Here is a 20,449-nt window from a genome sequence, read left to right on the forward strand (position 1 = left end):
TGTTTTTTTAGTGGATTGTTTCACGGAAAATTGAGGTAGCAGCTGTTAAGCCATAAATAATAAGTTTTTTTGACTGTATAAATTGAAGTCTGAATTGGAGGGAGAAAGAATAGCTCTATCAGCTTGTTCTAAACCCAAATCTATTTTGTTTAGGTCACAGTGGGAGTGTTGAAGGGTCCTGGTCGATTCTAAGAGTTACTTTGAGAGCAAATCTACAGTTGAAGCCAAAAAGGAACTAATAAAAAAATACTCCGCTTCCTGAATTCAATTAAGGAAACAACACAACAGAAAATGACAGTAGCGGACAAAAGTTTAACAATTTTTTACGTTCGATTTTCTTGCTCCAAGTCTCCGATATTAAAATTCTTTTCATTTTCTTTTGATGACATCGAGTTCATATAATCGAAAATGATGTTAGAAATGTAATTACGCTTAAAGAGGGCGAAAATTACACAGAGAAAATCTGCAAATTTAGATTTATTCAAAATAGCGCTGATAAAAGTCTGGCCATTTTTCAGTTTTTGAACTCTTGGCATAAGTTTTGTCTTCTTTTGTTGCTCTTTCGATAAATTATACGGGCTACATAGATGCACCCAAAGCAACATTTTCAATAATATGTACTATGTAGATGCAATCAAAAGAAAACGAAAAATCGAAGCGAAAGCTCGAAGACAAAAAAAGCTGAAGTTCATTTTGCAACTGTATGTAGAACGAACAGTAAACATCCAGCTTTAACGGCAATTCAAGAAATTTTTGAATGGATCTACACTAGAAGAGTACTTTTCGTTAAAAATAAACAAATTTTTGAAGAGGGTCATTCAAAAAAACCGCGGCGTCCATTCAAAGCCTACCATTTCAACTTCTGGTACACGGTAAAGAAAGCAATTAGAGAATAACAGGATCACGTGACTACAGAAATTTTTCTCTTCATGCTCAATTACTCCATTTTTACACTATGAGCCTCAAGGATCATCTAGAAATCGTTCATGGATGGAGTCCATTAGTGATCATCGAGAAAAATCGGACTAAATTCAAGTCGATTTCCATTTCTTATCGTTTTAACGTTCTCAGAAAAAGCGATCCTTACTCTTGAATGATATATAATCCTGATGTCGGAATAGTTAGGTTATTGAGGCGTACCCGTCATGTAAACAAATTTCGAACAGGATTGCAGGCATCGGAGCTAAGCTATTCCCTGATTTGGATTCCACAAATGTGCTGTATGTCAGTACTTTGCTATTTTTTCCTTCTTTTTGTTTACCTTTAGTAAATAAATTGGTTTTATTTTAGGAATACTTACCAACTGAAGGTTTGTCGCTAAAATGAAATATTTAATGCTGTCTAGGTTTTTTGGCCAACCTAATCAAACTTAATTAATTTATGAAATTAAGCAGACTTGATTTTAAACAGAAATTCGTGTGTTATGGCGAAGAGATGTCTTAGGAATTTCGCTCCAGTTTTTCTTGAAGTACAGCAACGCGAATTGCTGTATGGACCGCTTAATAAGGAAGATAGTAGAAAATGAAGGCGAGTGCATGAAGATAGGGTGATGCCGGATCGAGCGTTGCTAGGTGTAAGACGAAGAGAAGTGGACGCATCAATCCGAGAGGCTAACCTCTTGTGGGCCTCAGCCACCCTTAGCAATTCGCCAAAAAAATGTGCATCTATGAAATAAAGGTCAGTGATTCTGAGAGTAATAGAGTAATCCGTCACAGGGAATCTCATTTATTCACCTCCTTAACCAAAACTCCCTTCATTTCACATCTATCCTGAAGAATTCACAAATGGATATTTAAAATGTGACTAGCAAGAGCAAAAAATAAGCGAATAATGTGCCATAAACGGAATTGTACTTCTATGTCGTCTTCCACGCTGGTGATGGTACCCGCATTAAAACCTAGTAGGCCTGACAGCAGTTATTTTCTCTCAATATATTTATTTATTCACGTTCACTAATGTTGCATTAGAAAAGAACGAAAAAAAGAAACACACTCTGTCTGATTTAGAAAATTCTACAAAGATCGGCACCCAGTCTATTTTCAGTGGAACTTTTTGTGCCGGATAACATAAATGCGTCCTTAGCTTGCAACCAGCTAAACTATTGTCATCGTGTGATGCCATGAAGTACCGATTTCTACGCTCTGGCCAAAGCGGCTAGATTTGCGCTACAATTTCATAGGCGGTCGCGCTCACGGTAAGTGAGTGGGGTCCCATCGTTTATTATTTCACCATTTTGAGCGCAAATGCCCAAGCTATTGCAGCTCAGGCTGTTTTTACTCAACAATATGTAGTGTCTATATGTTCTCTAGAAGAAAAAATCTGGAAGTTTCCATGTTGCGTTCCAGTGACCTCCGAAGAACCTACGATTGAAGTCTGCGCAACTGGTCGTTCTTCTAATTCATTGCTCTAGAAGCTAAAGTCAAGTGAAAACAACCTGAAACTTGGTGCAGTTACGTAAGCGCCTACGCTCAAAACGCGCAATGCTGCTAGAGATCAGTATCGGGACGGGAGCGTCACTCTCTTCACTTGGACTGGAAGGATGCTTGGTGATGGAGGAAATCCTCCCGATCCCAACCGCTACGCTCGCTGCGCTCGAAGCGGCGCCGTTGATCTTAACAATTTTCGCTCAATTACAGTGTAGATCTTGATGTTCCTATCACGCTAAAATTGCAATGTTAACAAAATAATAATAATAATAATAATAAAGCTTCATTAGAAAAGCTAAGTGAGATGAGGGCCCAATTCCATTGTCAATGGAGCTAATACATAGAATTATATGTTTATCATACGGAGTTTAAAAAATGCATAATGTTCCGACTAGTTCCACTATGATTTAAATGCCCAGCGTGCTGATCTCTAATCAATTATCACGACGGCTCCTGCTCCATCATTATGAAAATGATCATTCCATATTAAGATGGCATCTGTGGTGCTTTTCACCCGTACGTACTTGCACTTGTTCCCTGCAAGTAACCTTCTATATGTAGTTTGGATTTACTTTCTCTTAAAGTTCTTTATTACGCTTTGATCAGAAACAAGAGGTAAAACAAAAGTGATTCAACTTCAGAACCTAGAAAGTGATATACAACAAAGAAATGGAGTTTGACAGCATTTTTACGACATCTTTCGCCCGTCTATTCTTGCTTTGCCGATGAAGCGGATAAGTCGAGATTAGGGTAGAGATGAGCAGGACGATTCCCTGCCTTCACACGTCCAACAAAATCGACCCAATGCGCTCGGTGTTGGCGTTCTTCCTTTTCCACAATGTAGTCGTATAGATTCATTGTTTCTTAAAAGACGAAATGAAACATTATCTCGGCAAATACAACACTTCGAAAATAAATGTCACTCGAAAGATGTATATACTAAAAAAAATTAATATCACAGACATACCGTTAGGCTTCCACAAATACACTGACTTGCGAGGTTTCTTGGGCAATGGAGAATCGCTCCGACCCGTATTTCGTGTTTCGTTGGCAGCCGACGACATCACAGATGCTGACGCGACGGTAAAGTTGGAAGCAGCCGCCTCCTGTCTCTTCTTACTGTAAAAATCAGCTGCTTAAAACTGTTCTGACACCTATATCGCTTTCATCTCTGTAAGTAATCAAGTTCTTCCGATGCTTTGTAACTGTTGTAACACTGCCAGTATTCAATATGATTTGTCCTGAACTGGGTAAACGTAATCTGGCAGATAAATGGGTCACATTTATTGCGATATATTGCTCACTAGCAAAGATTTATCGTCGAATAAATACATCATGAGGTGGAAATACAGATCCACCTGTTACAACGTTGGAAATGTTTGTCCGACCGCTAGGCTCCAAAAAGAAGTGCCGCTACACCAACTTTAAATCAACCGATCAACCAAATAATGTTGGATAGTGCAGTTTCAAGAAAAGGTGCCGAGAGTTTCATTTCCTTCATATCTGTGCTTTTAAGCACGAATATTTTGATCAGGGTTCAGGTCTAGAAACGTATCCAACAAAAATACTGGTTTGGAGTTGAAAATAATAAAAGTATTGCTGCTGCGCGAGGGCGAAATAGCAATTGCATCCTAAAAAAAAACTTTCTAGTTCCCTGTTCCTTTAAGCGTGAGAGCCTAGAGACCACTGTCTGTATTATAACTAGTTTAAATTTAAATTTACTTAGTCGTAAACTTAGGTCGAGATTTCGGGATTAATGAACCATTACAAACTTAAGCACCTCGCAGGAAATTTTCAACTGGAATACACTTCGCAGCAGCACTTGTGCGACTAAACTTTTGCTCTCGAAATCATTTCACTGGAATTCGCATTTCATTGGCTTCCCATCACGTAATTTCTTCTCAGGAATTGAATTCGAGACTGAATAGGTTGTAAAAGTGAATTGTGAATGGAACATACTGTTTAAGATGAAATATAGTAGTCACCGTGTGTGTGGCTGCTCATGTATGTTGTCGTAAATGTATTAATCTGGCACTATTCGAAGAGACGCTGATGTCAATCTTTTTTTTTAATAGACTGGGATCACCAACTATTTTATTGCAAAGTAGTAATATGAAGCATTAACTGACGTAACAGTGGCTGTCACCGCTGCAAAATGTGGACAAAATACCTTAGATTTTCTTTTATCTTCTTTTACGGTACAATCAGCTGCTCTAGACCTTTAGTTGCATCACAGACTGCTTGAGAAGCATCAGGAGAAAAAAGTCAATAAAATTTTGTTGTAGTGAAAATTTAAAAGACTATAATAAGCACCTAACTGAGAAATTCAAGAAGAATCTTCCTAGCCCATTTCAATTTGTGGGTTAGAAAAGATTTTAGAGATAAAATTATAGCGATGAAAGGGAACTAAATACACTCACATACTGCGGTCTACCACCGTCACATCAGATGTCGAAGTCTTCATGACACGTTCAAGACCGACCGACTGCGCGAATAGATGGAACACATGAAAGGGGAAGGCAAAATAAAAACTTTTATCAATGAAATTAAAGAATTTTTATGAGTAATTAAGACAAAATTATATTGACGCGAAAGTTCCAAACCTCAGAATGTTTTTCAGAATGGTTAACATAGTTTCCCAAATGTCTAGCCATCTCCAAAAATGCAACTTGAAGTTGCTCTTCTCTGGAAATTGAATCGTTTATGACTTTAGAGTTGTAGAAATGAAGTGTTGCCAAGACGAACCTACTGCTGTTGTCCTTCAGTAACCGTGAAGCAGTGTTCATTTCGCCTAATTTTTCCCTAGAATCTCTCAGAGCAACCATCTGGTGAATAACCTGAACTAAGGAGATTATTCCTTGCAGAGATAATAACTTATAATGTGCTTACCTGCTTGCATTTGTCTGCATCTACCGTTGACAAATGTGGTTGCCGCATGATAGCAAAAAGCGCATCAAAACGCTGCAAGATTTTTTCTAATGCAAAAAAAAAGTATTTTAAAAGAAAAAGAAGTCACACTTGAGAAGGCATTATAACAGAAGCCAAGTTTATAACAAATATATATAATCAGCTGACTATCCTGCCACGGCTAGATACCTGATGTGAGGTGACTAGCGCAATCAAATATCAGCCTTAAATAAGGCGCGAGTTCCCGCGTAATGGAGAGGCATTCCTCCTTGCGATTCATTTTTGGACTCTTGGAGTGGATCCAAAAGCCTCCAGAGCCTTGCGCGCCGCAATGCTAGGTTCGCGCGCCAAAATCGTGATCTTAACTTCAAAATCTTCTCCGTTATGACGCCGAACCCTGTGACCACCCAATGCGTGGAGTCACATGATTTCCTTTGCCGTCCAGGTGTTCCTTGATTCGAATACATAGTGGTCTAGCTGTTTCTCCTATGTATTCGTCACCACACTGTACACAGCAAATCATATAAACAAACATGAACTCATGCAATACCCTCGTTGTTATCCGGGCATATTTTACACTCCGGTGTCTGCAAATACGATCATATAGGCGATTACGAATGAGTATTTGCTTAAGGTTACTAGGGGGGAGCTCCACGAAGGTGACAGATTCTTCAAGTTTAGCTTTCCTCAGACACCGCCGAATAGCAGCGCTAACCTCATCGGAAATAAATGGTACACAAAAGGGTACTTTCTCCATACCAGATTTATTTTGGGTTTGTGCTCTTTTTGTGATAGACCGCATAGGTTTGTAGCCGTTACTGACCGCAATTTTCCTAGCAAGCTCGATAGATTCTCGTCTTTCTTCTCTTCCAGTGCAAACGGAGGTGGCCGTGCGAAACATGTTTCGTATTACCGACCTTTTAACTTGTGTGGGATGGGCAGAAAGAAAGTGAACTAAGATATTTTTATTACTGGGTTTGCGGTACCACTTTGTCCTGTGCGTTCTGTTTGAAATATGCACTTGGACGTTAAGGAAGGGTAACCATTCTCCTTTGGGCTTATCCCGAGTGAACTTTATATACTCCGACTGCTCACCTTTAAAATCTTGAAACAGTTGTCCATTCTGCTTGAGACGAACATGACAAGGAAACAGTCGTCGATATATCGGCAATATAGCAAAGGTCGTGTTTCCCAAATCGGTGCCTCAATCTTAGCCATGAAAGCAATGGCGAGCGTTGGCGCCAACCGTTGTCCCATGGCAAGACCCCTGATTTGCGCAAAATAGTTGCCCGACCATCTAAAGACAGTGCATTTGAGAAATTCCCTGAGAACAACCATCAACTGCTCCACGGAAAAGCCATACATGTTTATAGAGCTCTGGTGTTCAGTTAAAAGCTCAAAAACTGCCTGCATAGCCGAGTCGTTGGAGGCGTTCGTGTACAATGCAGTAACATCGAAAGACTCCATTACGCATGAGTTATCAAAATGCGTGTTCTTTAGGTGGTCCAAAAACATGTGGGTGTTCGTAAGATGGGCTGGTACGAATTTTAACAGCTGCACCAACACTACGTTTAAGAACCAAGCGATCCTATCTGTGGGACCTCCTACGCAGCTTATGATAGGTCTTACCTTGAACGTTGAAGGATCTTCAGAGGCAAGCTCACTATCAGTTCAGCTTGTGGTTTTTATTAGAGGTCAAGACAGGACACGCAGGTAACTCTGTTTTAAGCCGGGTCGCAGTCGAGGGTGGTAATTGCGTTGATTTGCTGGTACTCATCCATACCCTATTGAGTCTACGGTGTTGCGCTAGAAATTCTTCGACAGTGGAAGAGCGATAGAGGGAGCTGTCTTGGAGGTGACATAATGTGAGGGCTTCGTCTAGATGACGAGGAATGACTACAAATTCCCCACCCTTGTCACTGGTGGATAATCTGATAGTTTTAGACTTAACAAGCTCTCGAACTTCCCTAATGCCTAAGCGTTGTTCATGAGTGATGTTTGGGTGACACTTTCTTCTCCGTCTGTAGCGATCTAAAACGTTGAATAGTTTTCCTGAGATTAAACGAGGCCTTCTATTCACTGCATACAAAAAGAGTCATGGATGATTTGAACAATAAAAAAGTTCTAACCTGATTTTTAATTGATTTATTCATAGAGAGACTACTATTAGTACTTTACCAGCTACTTTCTCCCTAATTTTTTGATCGTCACGACGAGTTCATTCGTTAAAATACCAAACAAGAACTGCCAAATAGTCAATAATCAGGAATGAGATCTCAGAGAGCGCGAGTTTATGTTCCCAAATGATAATGAAATCAGAAAGCCTCTTGGAATGGTAACTAGCTAAAGTTGCACATTTTTTGTGGTTTGTCTTAGAAATCACACTCACTAGATACTTGATAGTAAACAATCAGAGATCAGGATAAAGTTACCTTTGGGACATTGTAAATATAACATTGGTCGGAACGAAGTGGCCAATAGCGAGTGACCCGTAGAAGCTGTCGCCGTGGCTGGCAACAGGCGACATTCGAGAACTGTAAAATGGCACTTCTGGGTGACAACAAAGTCCACTAAATCTGCAGAAACTGACCGCAATAGAATTCTTAGCATCAACATCTGCCTTGTTTCCAGACTCTGGCAGATGCAAAGAACTCTCTTTCACTAAGGCAATAAAATCCGAGATTCGTCCGTTTGCAGTCTTTCTCAATTGCATCTTCTCTCGTGTTTCCTGGCAGTCTAGTACACCTTAATTTTACTTCTTCAAACCACAATGATCAAGTTTAATCAACTGATATTTAAATAGTAGGTTATGACCCTACATTATGAAGCAGCGCTGACTACAGGCTAATTTATGAATATAACCACAAGCAATGGTGATGATGTCCATCCGGTGCTCTGGGAGACTTCACCTTCAGTGCCCAGCAAAACCCCCCTCTGAATGATTCAGCGGTCTTAATATTATGTTGCGACATGTATAGTCGTTGGATTTGGTACCACCTCAATTTTAAACTATTTTCTCGTGATGATGATTGAGCGTAATATGTGAAGCATCACAATTTGGCGATAAATAAATTCGTTACTTCTCCAATCATTCCTTTACAAATGTTCTATGTCTCTTACTGTTGCTACCAGTATTACAGGTTACTAGTTCTAAGAAATATCGCCCATGAAAGGTTACTTCTTCCGCTGCCCAAAGATAAAAGTGGTGATAAATTCTTGACAATGTTTAGGAAAATAATCTTTGTTAGTAGAAGGAGATCGGAGAAAGAAAAAGATAGAAGTGCAGAAAATGAATCAATGAACGAAAATCCTTGGAAAAAAGGAACGTAATGATCGCTTAAGGATGTTGAATTATTTTATGCATTATAAAAAATATCTAGACGCACGAACATACCATGAGGTCCGACGTCATTCGCGTGTATGTAGATATGTCCTCCATGTGCAATCAAAGTATGTGCAATCAGTTTTGCCCCGACGTTTGATAGAAGTCCTTCGCATTTGGCAACACGCTACAAAGATAAAATGTATGGTAAGGTCAAAGCAACATGAAGCGCGGTGTAGTTGCGTAACTGTTGTGCTCGAAGAGGCGCAGTAATAATCGAGTGAGGACCGCTACTAGCACCATCCATCGCTGCAGTTCGCGATGATCCCACGTCAAATTCAACCGCCATCTCCACCGCGCTGCTTCGAGCGCAGCCGCTTACGCAACTGCACCTTGCTTCATATCGTTTTGACTTGACTATGAATGAATAACGTGCTTTGCTGCTGAATATTCAACATACCGTAACTTCAAGCATAACATTACGCCCTTGAAGTAGATAAGAAGAAAGGCAAACAGATGGTCGGCTGTTAACTGCTGAAGGAGTCACTCGCGATGCGTGGCGGTTCCGTGGGAACTGAAAAAAAATAAGAAAATGTTTTAAAAAACTTAACGACTGAGGAAAGTTACGGCAAGAACCAGCTTATGATCCTTGCATACCTACAAAATTATCTGCACTAATGGTTCGTTTTTGACGCGCTCTGTGTAAGCCTGTAGTTTGTAAATAGTTCTATCACACTATATCAGTAAAGTAATTCCTAGCGGCGCAAAGTGGTTTCACGACACAAGAATGCCAATATAGAGAATGAGTACAAAAGAATCCAATTAGGATTTTTCTCTAATGTCACGAGAACTTGTACGAAATCACGACTATTTATAGGAACTGACCGTGTTCCATCGCCCTTTAGGTACTGGAGTGGACCAAACAAGACGTGCAGTGGGATACGTAGCACGACCAGCATACACCATTAAAGTCCCAGTGACATCTAAATCAACGAATATCAGATAGAGTAAGCTTAAAGGCAACCTGAACGAGTATGTAATGGTAATTGATGATGATTAACGAGTATGAGTAGGATCACGGTCAACTTCCCTCAGCAATTCAAAGGAACTCGCGTATTGTAGTCTTGTGTTATTTAACCTCAACGATGAAACTTATTGCACGATTGAGCGGACGAAAATCCGTATGCATCCGACGTCCGCGACCCAACAAATACAACACAAAAAAACAGCAGGAGCTGCTACGCTGAACAATCACAGACGTATAGCGGGTTACTTGCGTTCTATCACTTGGAGTGAGTTGGACCACCGTGGAAACAAAAATACGCAAGGCGACTATACACCATCTGGATTAGTGGTGTTGAAATTGAGCCTGATCCTTCTCATATTCATGAACTACACACGTACCACTTTGTACTCGCAGAGAGATCACTACGCCAAAAATTTCACGATACGCACCATTTAATAGGAAAAAAAAGTATAACGAAAGCTACTACATGTGATGGTGGGAACCTATCACATGAATGATCGCTCTGCTTATAACTGTTATGTGGAACCAGAATGACACGAAAAGACAAAAATCTATCACAGGGTAATTGAAACAATTCATCTTAGAGCAACCTTCAGCGACGTCTCTGGTGACGAGTCCAAGCCGCTCCAGTTCTATGTGAGCTTCTCTGCTGTGCAGCAACTCTACGTCATAGTTGATCGCAACCGCAGGTTGACCTTGTTGAGCTTCCTCCTAAACATTATGGTCATAAACGGAACCTGAATCTTGGATTTGGATACCGCAATTCGGAAATTTTAAACTAAGAAGCGAAAAGAAACTGCACGAACAAGTAGTAATGACACAGATAGAGATATACAAGAAGAATTCAAAAACGAACATATCTTCCTAGTTTCAGTAAGAGAAATTGTAGGCTACTTTACCGAAGTATTCGTTTTGAGGATTAATAAAAGAACTAGATTTCAATGTTATAAATCTTAACAAATATCACCTTGTATCGCCCATGCAGAGCAACTTGAAAACCACTAAACATTTGTTCTCTGCATAAACTATAGTATTATAAAGTGTTGTAAATTAATGTGAGCAATTTAATAATCTCATTTTTTCAACTAGATTTCAACTGTTTAGATAGGCGGTACCGTCCTCAATATCATCGAATACAAAATTTTTGAAGAAAAAACCTTCATTGGAATTCCTGAGACAGTTGTTGAAACAAGGTCGTAGATGTTAATGGCAATAGAATGAATTATTGAGATCAGTTCGTCTCCAGCTGTTCGCGAAAAAATACAGGAAGATAACGCAGGCGAAATCTGAAAACATTATGTTTCCAACTGATCAAAAAAAGCTGAATAAGTGCATATTATTTCTCCACAAGCAAGTATGCAAGGATAAATGCATGGAAACGACAAGTAAGAATACCAAAAGACTAAACCAAAAGGAATTAACGCATACAAAACTGCAGCTTAACAGGGCTCTTACTATTAAAATTACTATTGAAACTATTTTATTCTACACATTTTTTCCCCAATCTCTCCTTTTTGAGCGAGAGACTATCCAAACAAATGTATCCAATGTTAATTCTTGAAATGCACTCATATTTAGAACCTACATCTCTGAAAGGCTTCGACGTAGCGCTATACTGCCGATCGTTGGGCAAAATATTGATAATATACATCTTTACGTGGCTGATGCAAGAAAACCTTAAAAAAAGTGCAACATGTGTTGTAAACGAAGAGCAAAGCAGAGAGTTGATGGAAAACCCACGAGCTATCTTGTAGAGATTTTATTATTCTATTTCGACAATTGACCACGTCTGCTACCTCGTTTTCCAACTCAGTTAGACGTTCATCTCTCAAATTAATTAGTAAAATTGGACATACATATCATTCATTAGCAACATAACGGTGCAACCGTACTCAGCAAATGAAGTGAAGATGATGATGGATCCAGAATTCTCCACTATCTTACGCTCCGATTCTGAGGCCACTGTAGAAGAAGACGGTGTTTCCCAACATTTTGGAACTCGAGTGAAGCTGCTCCTTTCCTTTACATTATTCGCTTCTTCTGAATGTAAAAAAAATGCATAACAAAAAATTAAATATTATAACCGAAACCACGCTCAAACATTAATAGAGGGCAGTACTAACGTTTCTTTGTAGGGCAGGGACCTTCCCACTTCATCTGAGCGTCGCTGAGCTGACTGAGTGCTTCGACAGCAAGAGTTATTCCACTCAGAGCAACACCGTCGCTATCGTCGCTGGTCGACGGTAAACCAGCACCGGAAAGAGAGTTCAGCATCTGAACAGTTTCAAATCACAAAATGGTAGAAGAATGTGCGTTCTGATCTAGTTAAAGCACAGAAAATTTTCAATGGGAATTCGAGATGGTAATAGCAAGGACCGAGATATTCTAATCTTCAGATCTAAACCGAATGCAAATCTACACATTATTCAATTACCACAGTTAATGGTAACGTTAATGGAGCATCGAATCGACTTTCTGAGCTTTCAATGAAGTAAAGGCGCACCGAAGATCGAGTCCACGACGTAGAAACGTCGGAACACCAGGAATTATGCATACATTTATCAAAAAAAAAATGAAAAGGCAGCGAAGCCCCCCGCTGCTACGGCGATTTTATAGTAGAGTCAAAACGACATGAAGCATGACGCAGTCACGTAAGCGGCTGCGCTCGAAGCGGTGCGGTGGAGCGCAACGTAGGACCCCTAATACCACCGTTCATTGCTGCGGTTCGCGACGGTCCCAACTTGATTCCAACCGCTGCGCTCCACCGCACCGTTTCGAGCGCAACCGTTTACACACCTCCACCATGCTTCAAGTCGTTTTGACCCGACTATATTTCGTTTCGCTTCCTCTGATAAAAAGATCCCTGTGTAACGTTTCATCTACTGTATGACAATATGCAGGTATCGCCGTTTTCTTTGATCAGTAGTTTTACTATCTTTGCATAGAGGATGAATCAGTAACCCCTGTCTTTAGTTTCAACGAGTTATTTCTGGAAAGTTCAAGTTGTGTTGCAGGATAGCCATTAAAGCGAAGATGTGATAAGCTTAGACCCTGACCAAACTTCTCAATTGGCTTGTAATTTATAGTTGGGTCTAAACCTCCTGATCCTCAAAATGTACTCGACAGTTCCACTCATCTCTGTAGTCCGAATAAAGCTTGCAATAATGTCATCTCGATTGCATGGCAACCCCTGGCTCCATAACACCACATCGAGCGCAGGCTCCTATGCAACTGCACTAGACCTATGTTTTGGCCCGTTTTGAGACTCTTATGGTCTGGTCATTTCGCAGACACTACATTTGCCATTTCTAAGCACTTTTTGATGTTCTGTTTTACCTGTTTCCTAGTGTTAGTAGCCTTTTCATGATTAAATCAACGTCACACGTAAACTATTTCGAAAAAATATGGGTCACGGAGAATATAGTGAAGACATCTCGAGAACTGACCTCCTGCTGAGTGACAAGTTTAGTGCCCCAACGCGGCTGAAGGACTCTTCCAACACAATCTGCCAGTACCAGTCGCATTAGTCTCGCGCAAGCAGGATCGCGTTCACCAGAGAATAAGTCAAAAACGACTCGGTGTAACTCCAGCGTAGCCTCCACGCACCATGTCCACAGTGATTTGTCACACTTTCCAACCTAAGAGGAGTTCATTTAATTTGCTTTAATTCGAGAAAGTTTGAATGCAAATTAAGCTCACTTACCGTACGGCTCGTGTTTGATTCCTTGAGGGTGATATTGAGAGGCTAAAAAGTAATCACTTTCACATGCGAATAAAAAACCGCACCGAATGAAAAGTTTCCAGAGCTCGGTGGTACAGTAACTACGACTGTAACTCCTGGAGACCGCTGCGGTTAATGCTAAGACCACTGAAGAGATCACACCAATCTGCACCCAGCCACAATAAGGACACTGCTCCGAGGAGGATAAGAATAGCAGGTTTTGACGTTGTGGTTTACCTGCTCCGTTATCACTACAGTTTCGAATTCATTTAAAAGTAATATGAAACTATGCTAACAAAGATTTGATATTGCAGTACTGGTATTGAACATTCCACGAAGAAAAACGGGGAGAGAAAAATTGACGTCTACCAGTCAAAAGATCAAAAATTAGCCAAACTATCATCGTGTTATTATAAAAAAAGAAGTTCTCCGAAAAATAACAGCCTTGAAGATGTTGCGCAATTTGTACTTGCAAAGCTGCAATCAGAATTTTTTTATTTTTACATTTCACGAGAGAGAAACATATTTCGCAAAAAGGCATAATATTGAAGATAAAAATATTGCATTCCAACTTGTGCACTTAGGAGATGCAACACTAATATCCTAGCTTTCCTTATTATAATCAGTTGCAATACAGCGAGCGTACTGTACTTTCCTCTTCAAAGAACAGACACCCATAACTAAGTACTAATGTTAATAGGGGAAGAAATCTACTCGGATAAGAAGAAAAATTATCACTTTACTCAGAAGGGTAATAACAATATTTACATTATTGAAAGAATTTTATCCCTTGCTCTAGAGAAATTCACTGTGAATCTAACCAAATCGTTTGCAATTTTCCAGTGGGTCTCTTCGCTTAATCGGTTATTCGACAATACGGTAAGGAGAATGAATACAGTTTAATCGTATCATAAATGTCAGTTATCATAAATATCACGTACGATAAAAGATTGTAATTATTAATGCCGCCGGCTCATTACTTGCAAAAACCACATTCTTCAAATAAGAAAAAGCTCACATTGTTGGCATTTTTTGCAAAACGAGATCCGTGGTCCAGCACGACTAAAACCTTGTGGTCAGGTCCCATCCCCATTCTAGATAAAACGCGTACAATTAATTTTTAATGACATCTTTTAAGAATAATGATCCGATCTCGGAACATAGAACAACACATCACAAAGCAACGGCACGTTTATCAAAGAAGAAATTCTAAAATCCAATAAAATAAATGATAAAACATAAGTGATGGCAGGAACTAAGCATTCAAACAGCTTTAAAAAACATAACAAAGATCATGAAAAAGTAACACCGCTTCAATATAGGACTCATATTAGACGTTTTTCCCGCTAGCTATTACTTTGCCACCGTCCTGAAGCTTCGTCTTTCCAGCAGGTTATCGGCTACTCGCATCTGATGTTTCCAGTAGTTCGACCGAACAGGATCCAAACTTACAAGCTCAGTGTATAGCTGAAACAACTTCTCAATGAAACTCCAGAAGAAAAAAAAAAGAAATAATAGAAATGATTCAGAACATTATAAAAAACTTCACGGTGAGAAGGAACACCACACTTTCCACGAGGATTATGAGAATTTTTCTACAGTTTCTTTTTTGCTTAAAAGATGAAAACTTCGACAGAACGAGGAGATGGAAAAGGGGTATATTCCTGAGAGAAAAAAAAAGTACGGAGAGAACGAAATCTACACACAATGGGACGTAACACGCACGCTTTCTATTTTTTACTGGAAATTCCTAACATCTCTTCACATGTTCAAAAAGTCGCAATACGAAGGCATTAAACTATGATTAATAGGTAGAAACCAGACAGCTTAAAACATGTGAAACATTAGATGGAGTCGGCGTAGGACGTGTTGCATCCCGGTGACGCGCTGCGCCTTCGGTGAAGGCGTGCGCTGATCCGCATCCACAGAGCAATGCAAGCTTCTTGGAGCGCCTTTCTTAATGTTTTGCACTGTTTTCTCATTTAAAGGCAGCATACCATAAACCTTACGTGGTATGGAATTCTCATGGAATGCTTCTATAAGAGGTCGTTGATTGCGGAAAACCAGGTAGTGCCGCTGATCTCTCCGTGACCGTCATAAGAAACGGCATGGGAATCGTTTGAGTCCCTAGAAGTGCGTTAGGACGCGCCTCTGTGCGCGTGTTCCGTTCCCTCAGCAGTCTATTCTTTAGTTTATCTTGAATAGAGTGGTGAGGAGACCTTAATAATCCTCGAAGGCTCGCTCATTGATGTTGCTCGTCCACAGGGGTGACCGGTTGCAATGCAAGCTTAAGCCGTGAAAAACGGTGGCTTTCGGTCTGTTTTTTTTTACGGCGACTACAGAGAGATGAGTGGAACCACCCGGTTTTCCGCAATCTACGATGCTGTGTAGAAGCTTTTATGGGAAATCGATACCACGTCAGATTCGTGGAATGCCCCCTGTAATGATGCATAAACAGGATAATGTAATCCAAGCCAAAATCTTTTCCATTAGTAAGTTAAGTTTAGTCTATAAGTTTGCTTTGCTACGAGAACGTCTTGTCAAAGATTTTGGTTCCAGTTATGAATAGACTTCTGTTGAATTCGCCATTCGACTAGAGTTCATTACGGTAGAATTTCGTAACTAAGAACTAAGACTAAGTAAAACCCCAATCACACAGTTAGCATGAAAAATAAGGCATAAATCCCAATCCCTAAAAACCGTAATTACCTAAGAGATTTGTGGTGAAACTAACTTTAGACTACCAAAAAAGAGATTTGTTATGATCATTTTGTTCGTACGTTTTTACTTCGAACAACTGAAAAATTTCTTTAAAAAAAAAGAAAAGAACATCAAAAATTTTACGTTGTTGAGCTTTCGATAAATCGTTCTAATACTCACTAGTCAGGATTTTTCTAAAAGCTAGGTGATGAAAAGATGTTTCATGCGAAATTCTTTTTTGTGTCTCATACAAATCTCAGTAAAAAAAAAGGAAGGTTCCAAAAACAAGAATTTAATTGCTCAGTGGAGGAAATTCTTTTCTAAAAAATATAACATCGTTCAGACAGCAGTTTAAAGAAAAGTCTTTCTTTAAAGTGCTCTTTGAAAGATGTTATAAATGTTCTTCTAGACCTAGAAAAAACAAAAACAGTTGAATATTCCTGGCCGATTGATGCCAACGATTAAAATCATTGTGAATAAAAAAAAGTAAGATAGGAGATAAGATAACAAACAAGACTGCACGGCTGGCATTTTCTGCAGAGTTTAAGGTTTTTCACCCTGCAAAAATTCCGTTTCCCGTCTAAGGAGTTCCCAGAATCAAACCTCGCACGTCCGTTGTCGTTAACGAAGATAAAATTAGGCCCAAATAGAAGCACATAGGAATGTAAGAGATTAAACGAATATACTCCACGGTTCTTAGTTTTTTTTTCTTATTCTGCAGATAATTTCACCATCAACAAGGATAGAAATTTTGCCCGTGGACTGTTATTTCCATGTATCAAGAATATCAAGATTAGGTAATTCGATGTAAAATGGGTAGCGAAATGCTTTACACAAGTCTGTTCTTTCTGGTTACTTCAGTAAATGATCTCTTGACACCACAGATCTTTAAAATTGAATGTAAATAGTTTCGTGTGGAAGTTCAGCATGTTATAAGCACGTCTATGCTTTTCCATGACTGATTGACAGACAAAGTTTTGAGAATATCCAATTTTACGTCTAACCTTGGTACTACAAACCGGAGGTTGAAATAGTGCCCAAAGAAAACATAAAGCGTCATACTAACATAAGCGCGAAGCGCCAAGTAGATAAATTTACATTTATATATATATATATATATGTATATATGTATATATGTATATATATATATATATATATATATATATATATATATATATATATATGTACAAATCTGCAGTCCGGCCAGAAATATCAGATGACACGCTGTATAACGTCGAATCAACTGATTTTCACGAAGCGCTCCTATCGACTCGAAGATGCAGTGAGTGGAGTGCAGCGTATTCATGTTGCGCATGATTGCCTTTGCACAAAAAAAGACAACGGAAAAAAGTAAGAAGACTACAAAGTTCTTGTCTGAAAAAAAAAACCAAAATGATACAAATCAATGAAAATTCTGTCGCGTTTACTAGAGCTTAAAGGCGACTTTCGGGAAGATTTTCAATGTCAGATTCTTTTCAGTTAGAAGCAGGGTTCTATGCGCAATTTGTAAATAAAATTACGAGAACGTGAAGCGGCTTGCAGAAACGCAATTACTAAGTCCCTTTGAAATGTTTTTACTTCATCACTTGTACGTGTTTAGAGTTTACTTAGTCGGATTGTTTTACTATAAATTCTGTTTGCGCACCTACATTCCTCCACTCTCACGGCTGCATAGTGCTTCGTTGGATAAACTGATGAAATCATAGCTCCTTTCACTGTTCTGAACTACGACACTCTTGATACGTACAATGTTTCGGGCTCAATAAGGACGCGAAGCATTTTACGTATAAGGAGTGGCGTACAAATTTATCATTGTCTTCTAGAAGCGTTTAGCAGAGTCATATAACCACAAAACTTTAACCGTAATCTTAATCCGTAACTAAGGTGAATGTAAGCCGACTCCGAGAGTAACAACCATTGGAAAAACAATGAAACCAATATGCTTGAACTAGTATCGGAGACATTCAAGTATCGTCAATGTATTAGTGTAAGGTCAGCTGTTACGGAAAAAGGGTCCTTTCCTGTCATGATTCATACAGATGAGAAATATATACGACAGAAGGAAAATAAGATCTTGGTAAAAAAAAAGAGAACCATCAAGTCAACATGTCAGCTTGAAGAAATTCAAATTCCAGGTTCAATTCTGCCTGCCGCTTTAGCAAAGGCTACCAGAATAAGAAGGAGCCGCACATATAGGGGAAGAAATGATTGAATTTTTTCGACGCGCCCAATCTCTCTGCGTCATGTTGCGAGCCTACGCAGCAAATTGAGGCAGTTTGTTTCGATCATTTCATTTCTGGCTTTGCTCTTGTGCGGCTTCTTCCGTGTGTAGGTTTAACAACAGTTACTCAGAACTTTACCTCCTTCGCTCTTTTACAGCTCTCCACAGCATTGACATCATTCTCTATATTTTCCAGAAGGACATCGCAAATGAATGACACCTAAAACAAATAACGTTAGGGTAATGCCGAATGATTCTAAATTCTTATCAAGAATTTTACAGACGAGGTAGGGTGATCTCTTAGGTGCTTCTGTTCTCTCATACAAGTCCTCAACAAAAGCGACAACATCTGCCCGTGAGGACAGTCCACTGCCGAGTAGTAACCTAGACAAAGTATCCGTAAAACAAAACGCCTTGCAAAACACATTGCAAAACACACCCAGCTAAATAATTCCAGACGCTCTCGTTGTTGGGCATCTTCTCGATGAATCGCTTTGTAAGACTGATAATAATACATCGGTACTATATACGCATACATTTAGGGAGAGATAAATAAGAAAAACCTGATTTCATTGTCAAGAGTGCTCGGAGCAGACATTTTGTTAGTGGTTTGTAGAACAAAATAACGATTATTCCACGCAGAATTGTTCCGAGGGTCTTCAAAAAGGAGCTTAGAAGTGAATGACAACTCTGTCTCGAGTGCTTCCTCGATATCTTTCCCGGTAAAAACAAAATGACGCAAAACCCACTGCCTGAATAAAATCGAGCTTAGTAAGTGAAATATAGGTGAAATAAAAGCAAATAATTTATATAATTCTAACTTCAAATGCTAAATCATGAACCTGTACTGCCATGCATGGTAGTTCTTCGATTCATCCTCAATGACTGAGGCTGTGAATGCAAGTTCATTTTTTGCTGCGGAAGCACCAATGAGCTCCACCACTGCTCTGCGATGGTGCCTTAACAAACAAAGACAGTATTATCCTCTGTCCACCGTGTAAATGTCGAATGATAACGGTTTAAAGCTGAACGACAAAAGGCGACATGCGCGATCACTCTATAGTATTATAATAGTAAATGCTCGGACACAACGTCGAGACAAGCAAATTGCAAGAACTCCTGCCCTGCTTTTGTCAACTCTGTCTACTACGAACCGTATTATTTTCGCGGACACTTTTTACTTTTCAAGGGTTGAGAAGAAACGGCGGTGCGCCTCTTCCACGACTGCGCTCGAAGCGGCGCGGTGGAGCCAGCGCTTCGGGTCGGCGTAGGACCATCGCAAACTGCAGCGAGTGATACTAGGAAGGGTCTCCCACGATTCTAACCACTACGCACTACCGTACCGTTTCGTGGACAAGTGCCTACGTAGTTGCACCAAGCTTCATGTCATTTTGACCTCACTAAAACACCACATTTGCTCAACCACACACACAAAGTGAACAAATACATCGTTGAGGATCAAATAAAGTAGATGTTAGTACCAATTATAAAAAGCATCCCATGTCATTGATAAAGTGAATCTGTTTAGCGTTTTCTCTTCAAATGGGAATAATAATAAAGGAAGAAATCAATACAAAAATTAGTCGTCAGCATGAAAATAACTAAAAACTAACCAAACTTGGTAATTCTTCGGGGTCTGCATGATAATGTCGTCCAAATACTTGAGCTCATTCGTAAGATCAACGTTAAGCTTCTTCAACAATTCTCGTCGGAACTGCCTTTAAAAAAACAGTTACGAGAAGATGACATCCCACCATCTCCATCAGAACAAGAGAGAAAAATCTAACCAGAGGGTGTAGTTTGCAGGATTAAGTTGTATACAATCCTCTGTCAATAGAAACGCTCGCGTTGACATTTCTCCTGATGCAAGAACGGCACGAAAATAGGCGAATGCATCTCTGACTGGAAAAAGCACAGTTATTTGTGTTAGGATATGGCGACGTTAGCAAAATGAACGAAAACCTACATTGCTCACTAACTGCAATACGAACTGCACCATCTTCCTCTTTTGTAGGATAAATCGGGGTGACATCCGCCCAATCTGGATTGTCACGATAGAGCGTAGACGAACAGAATTCCTCTCCTTCAGCCATTATGGACTGTAGCACCTTAAACACAGGATCGT

The 20,449-nt window shown here is 39.6% G+C and overlaps 1 protein-coding gene across 2 annotated transcripts; it reads right to left on the reverse strand.

The window, feature by feature from the left end:
* Nucleotides 1–3,134: 3,134 nt before the first annotated feature.
* RB195_000581 (uncharacterized protein) lies at nucleotides 3,135–20,417 on the reverse strand (the record flags this gene model as incomplete). 2 transcript variants are annotated; one of them, XM_064197005.1, is made up of 29 exons in its annotated part: nucleotides 3,135–3,289; nucleotides 3,394–3,545; nucleotides 4,847–4,911; nucleotides 5,030–5,111; nucleotides 5,172–5,263; nucleotides 5,316–5,387; nucleotides 7,766–7,867; nucleotides 7,924–8,078; nucleotides 8,728–8,842; nucleotides 9,116–9,229; nucleotides 9,541–9,638; nucleotides 10,273–10,393; nucleotides 10,840–10,968; nucleotides 11,268–11,358; nucleotides 11,423–11,509; nucleotides 11,575–11,722; nucleotides 11,806–11,956; nucleotides 13,129–13,320; nucleotides 13,386–13,427; nucleotides 14,422–14,497; nucleotides 14,761–14,870; nucleotides 18,464–18,544; nucleotides 18,609–18,708; nucleotides 18,764–18,826; nucleotides 18,888–19,076; nucleotides 19,167–19,283; nucleotides 19,938–20,042; nucleotides 20,112–20,226; nucleotides 20,291–20,417. In XM_064197005.1, the coding sequence occupies 29 exons, from the start codon at nucleotides 20,415–20,417 to the stop codon at nucleotides 3,135–3,137; spliced, it is 3,246 nt and encodes a 1,081-aa protein (XP_064052886.1). The 2 variants fall into 2 exon arrangements, with proteins under 2 accessions (XP_064052886.1, XP_064052885.1); XM_064197004.1 differs by lacking the exons at nucleotides 4,847–4,911; nucleotides 5,030–5,111; nucleotides 11,423–11,509; ... (1 more) ...; nucleotides 14,761–14,870; nucleotides 18,764–18,826 and adding exons at nucleotides 6,429–6,630; nucleotides 6,697–6,887 and having other exon boundaries at nucleotides 11,539–11,722.
* Nucleotides 20,418–20,449: the final 32 nt, after the last annotated feature.

The sequence above is a fragment of the Necator americanus genome, chromosome IV (genome assembly GCF_031761385.1).
Source record: "Necator americanus strain Aroian chromosome IV, whole genome shotgun sequence".
NCBI classification, from domain to species: domain Eukaryota; kingdom Metazoa; phylum Nematoda; class Chromadorea; order Rhabditida; family Ancylostomatidae; genus Necator; species Necator americanus.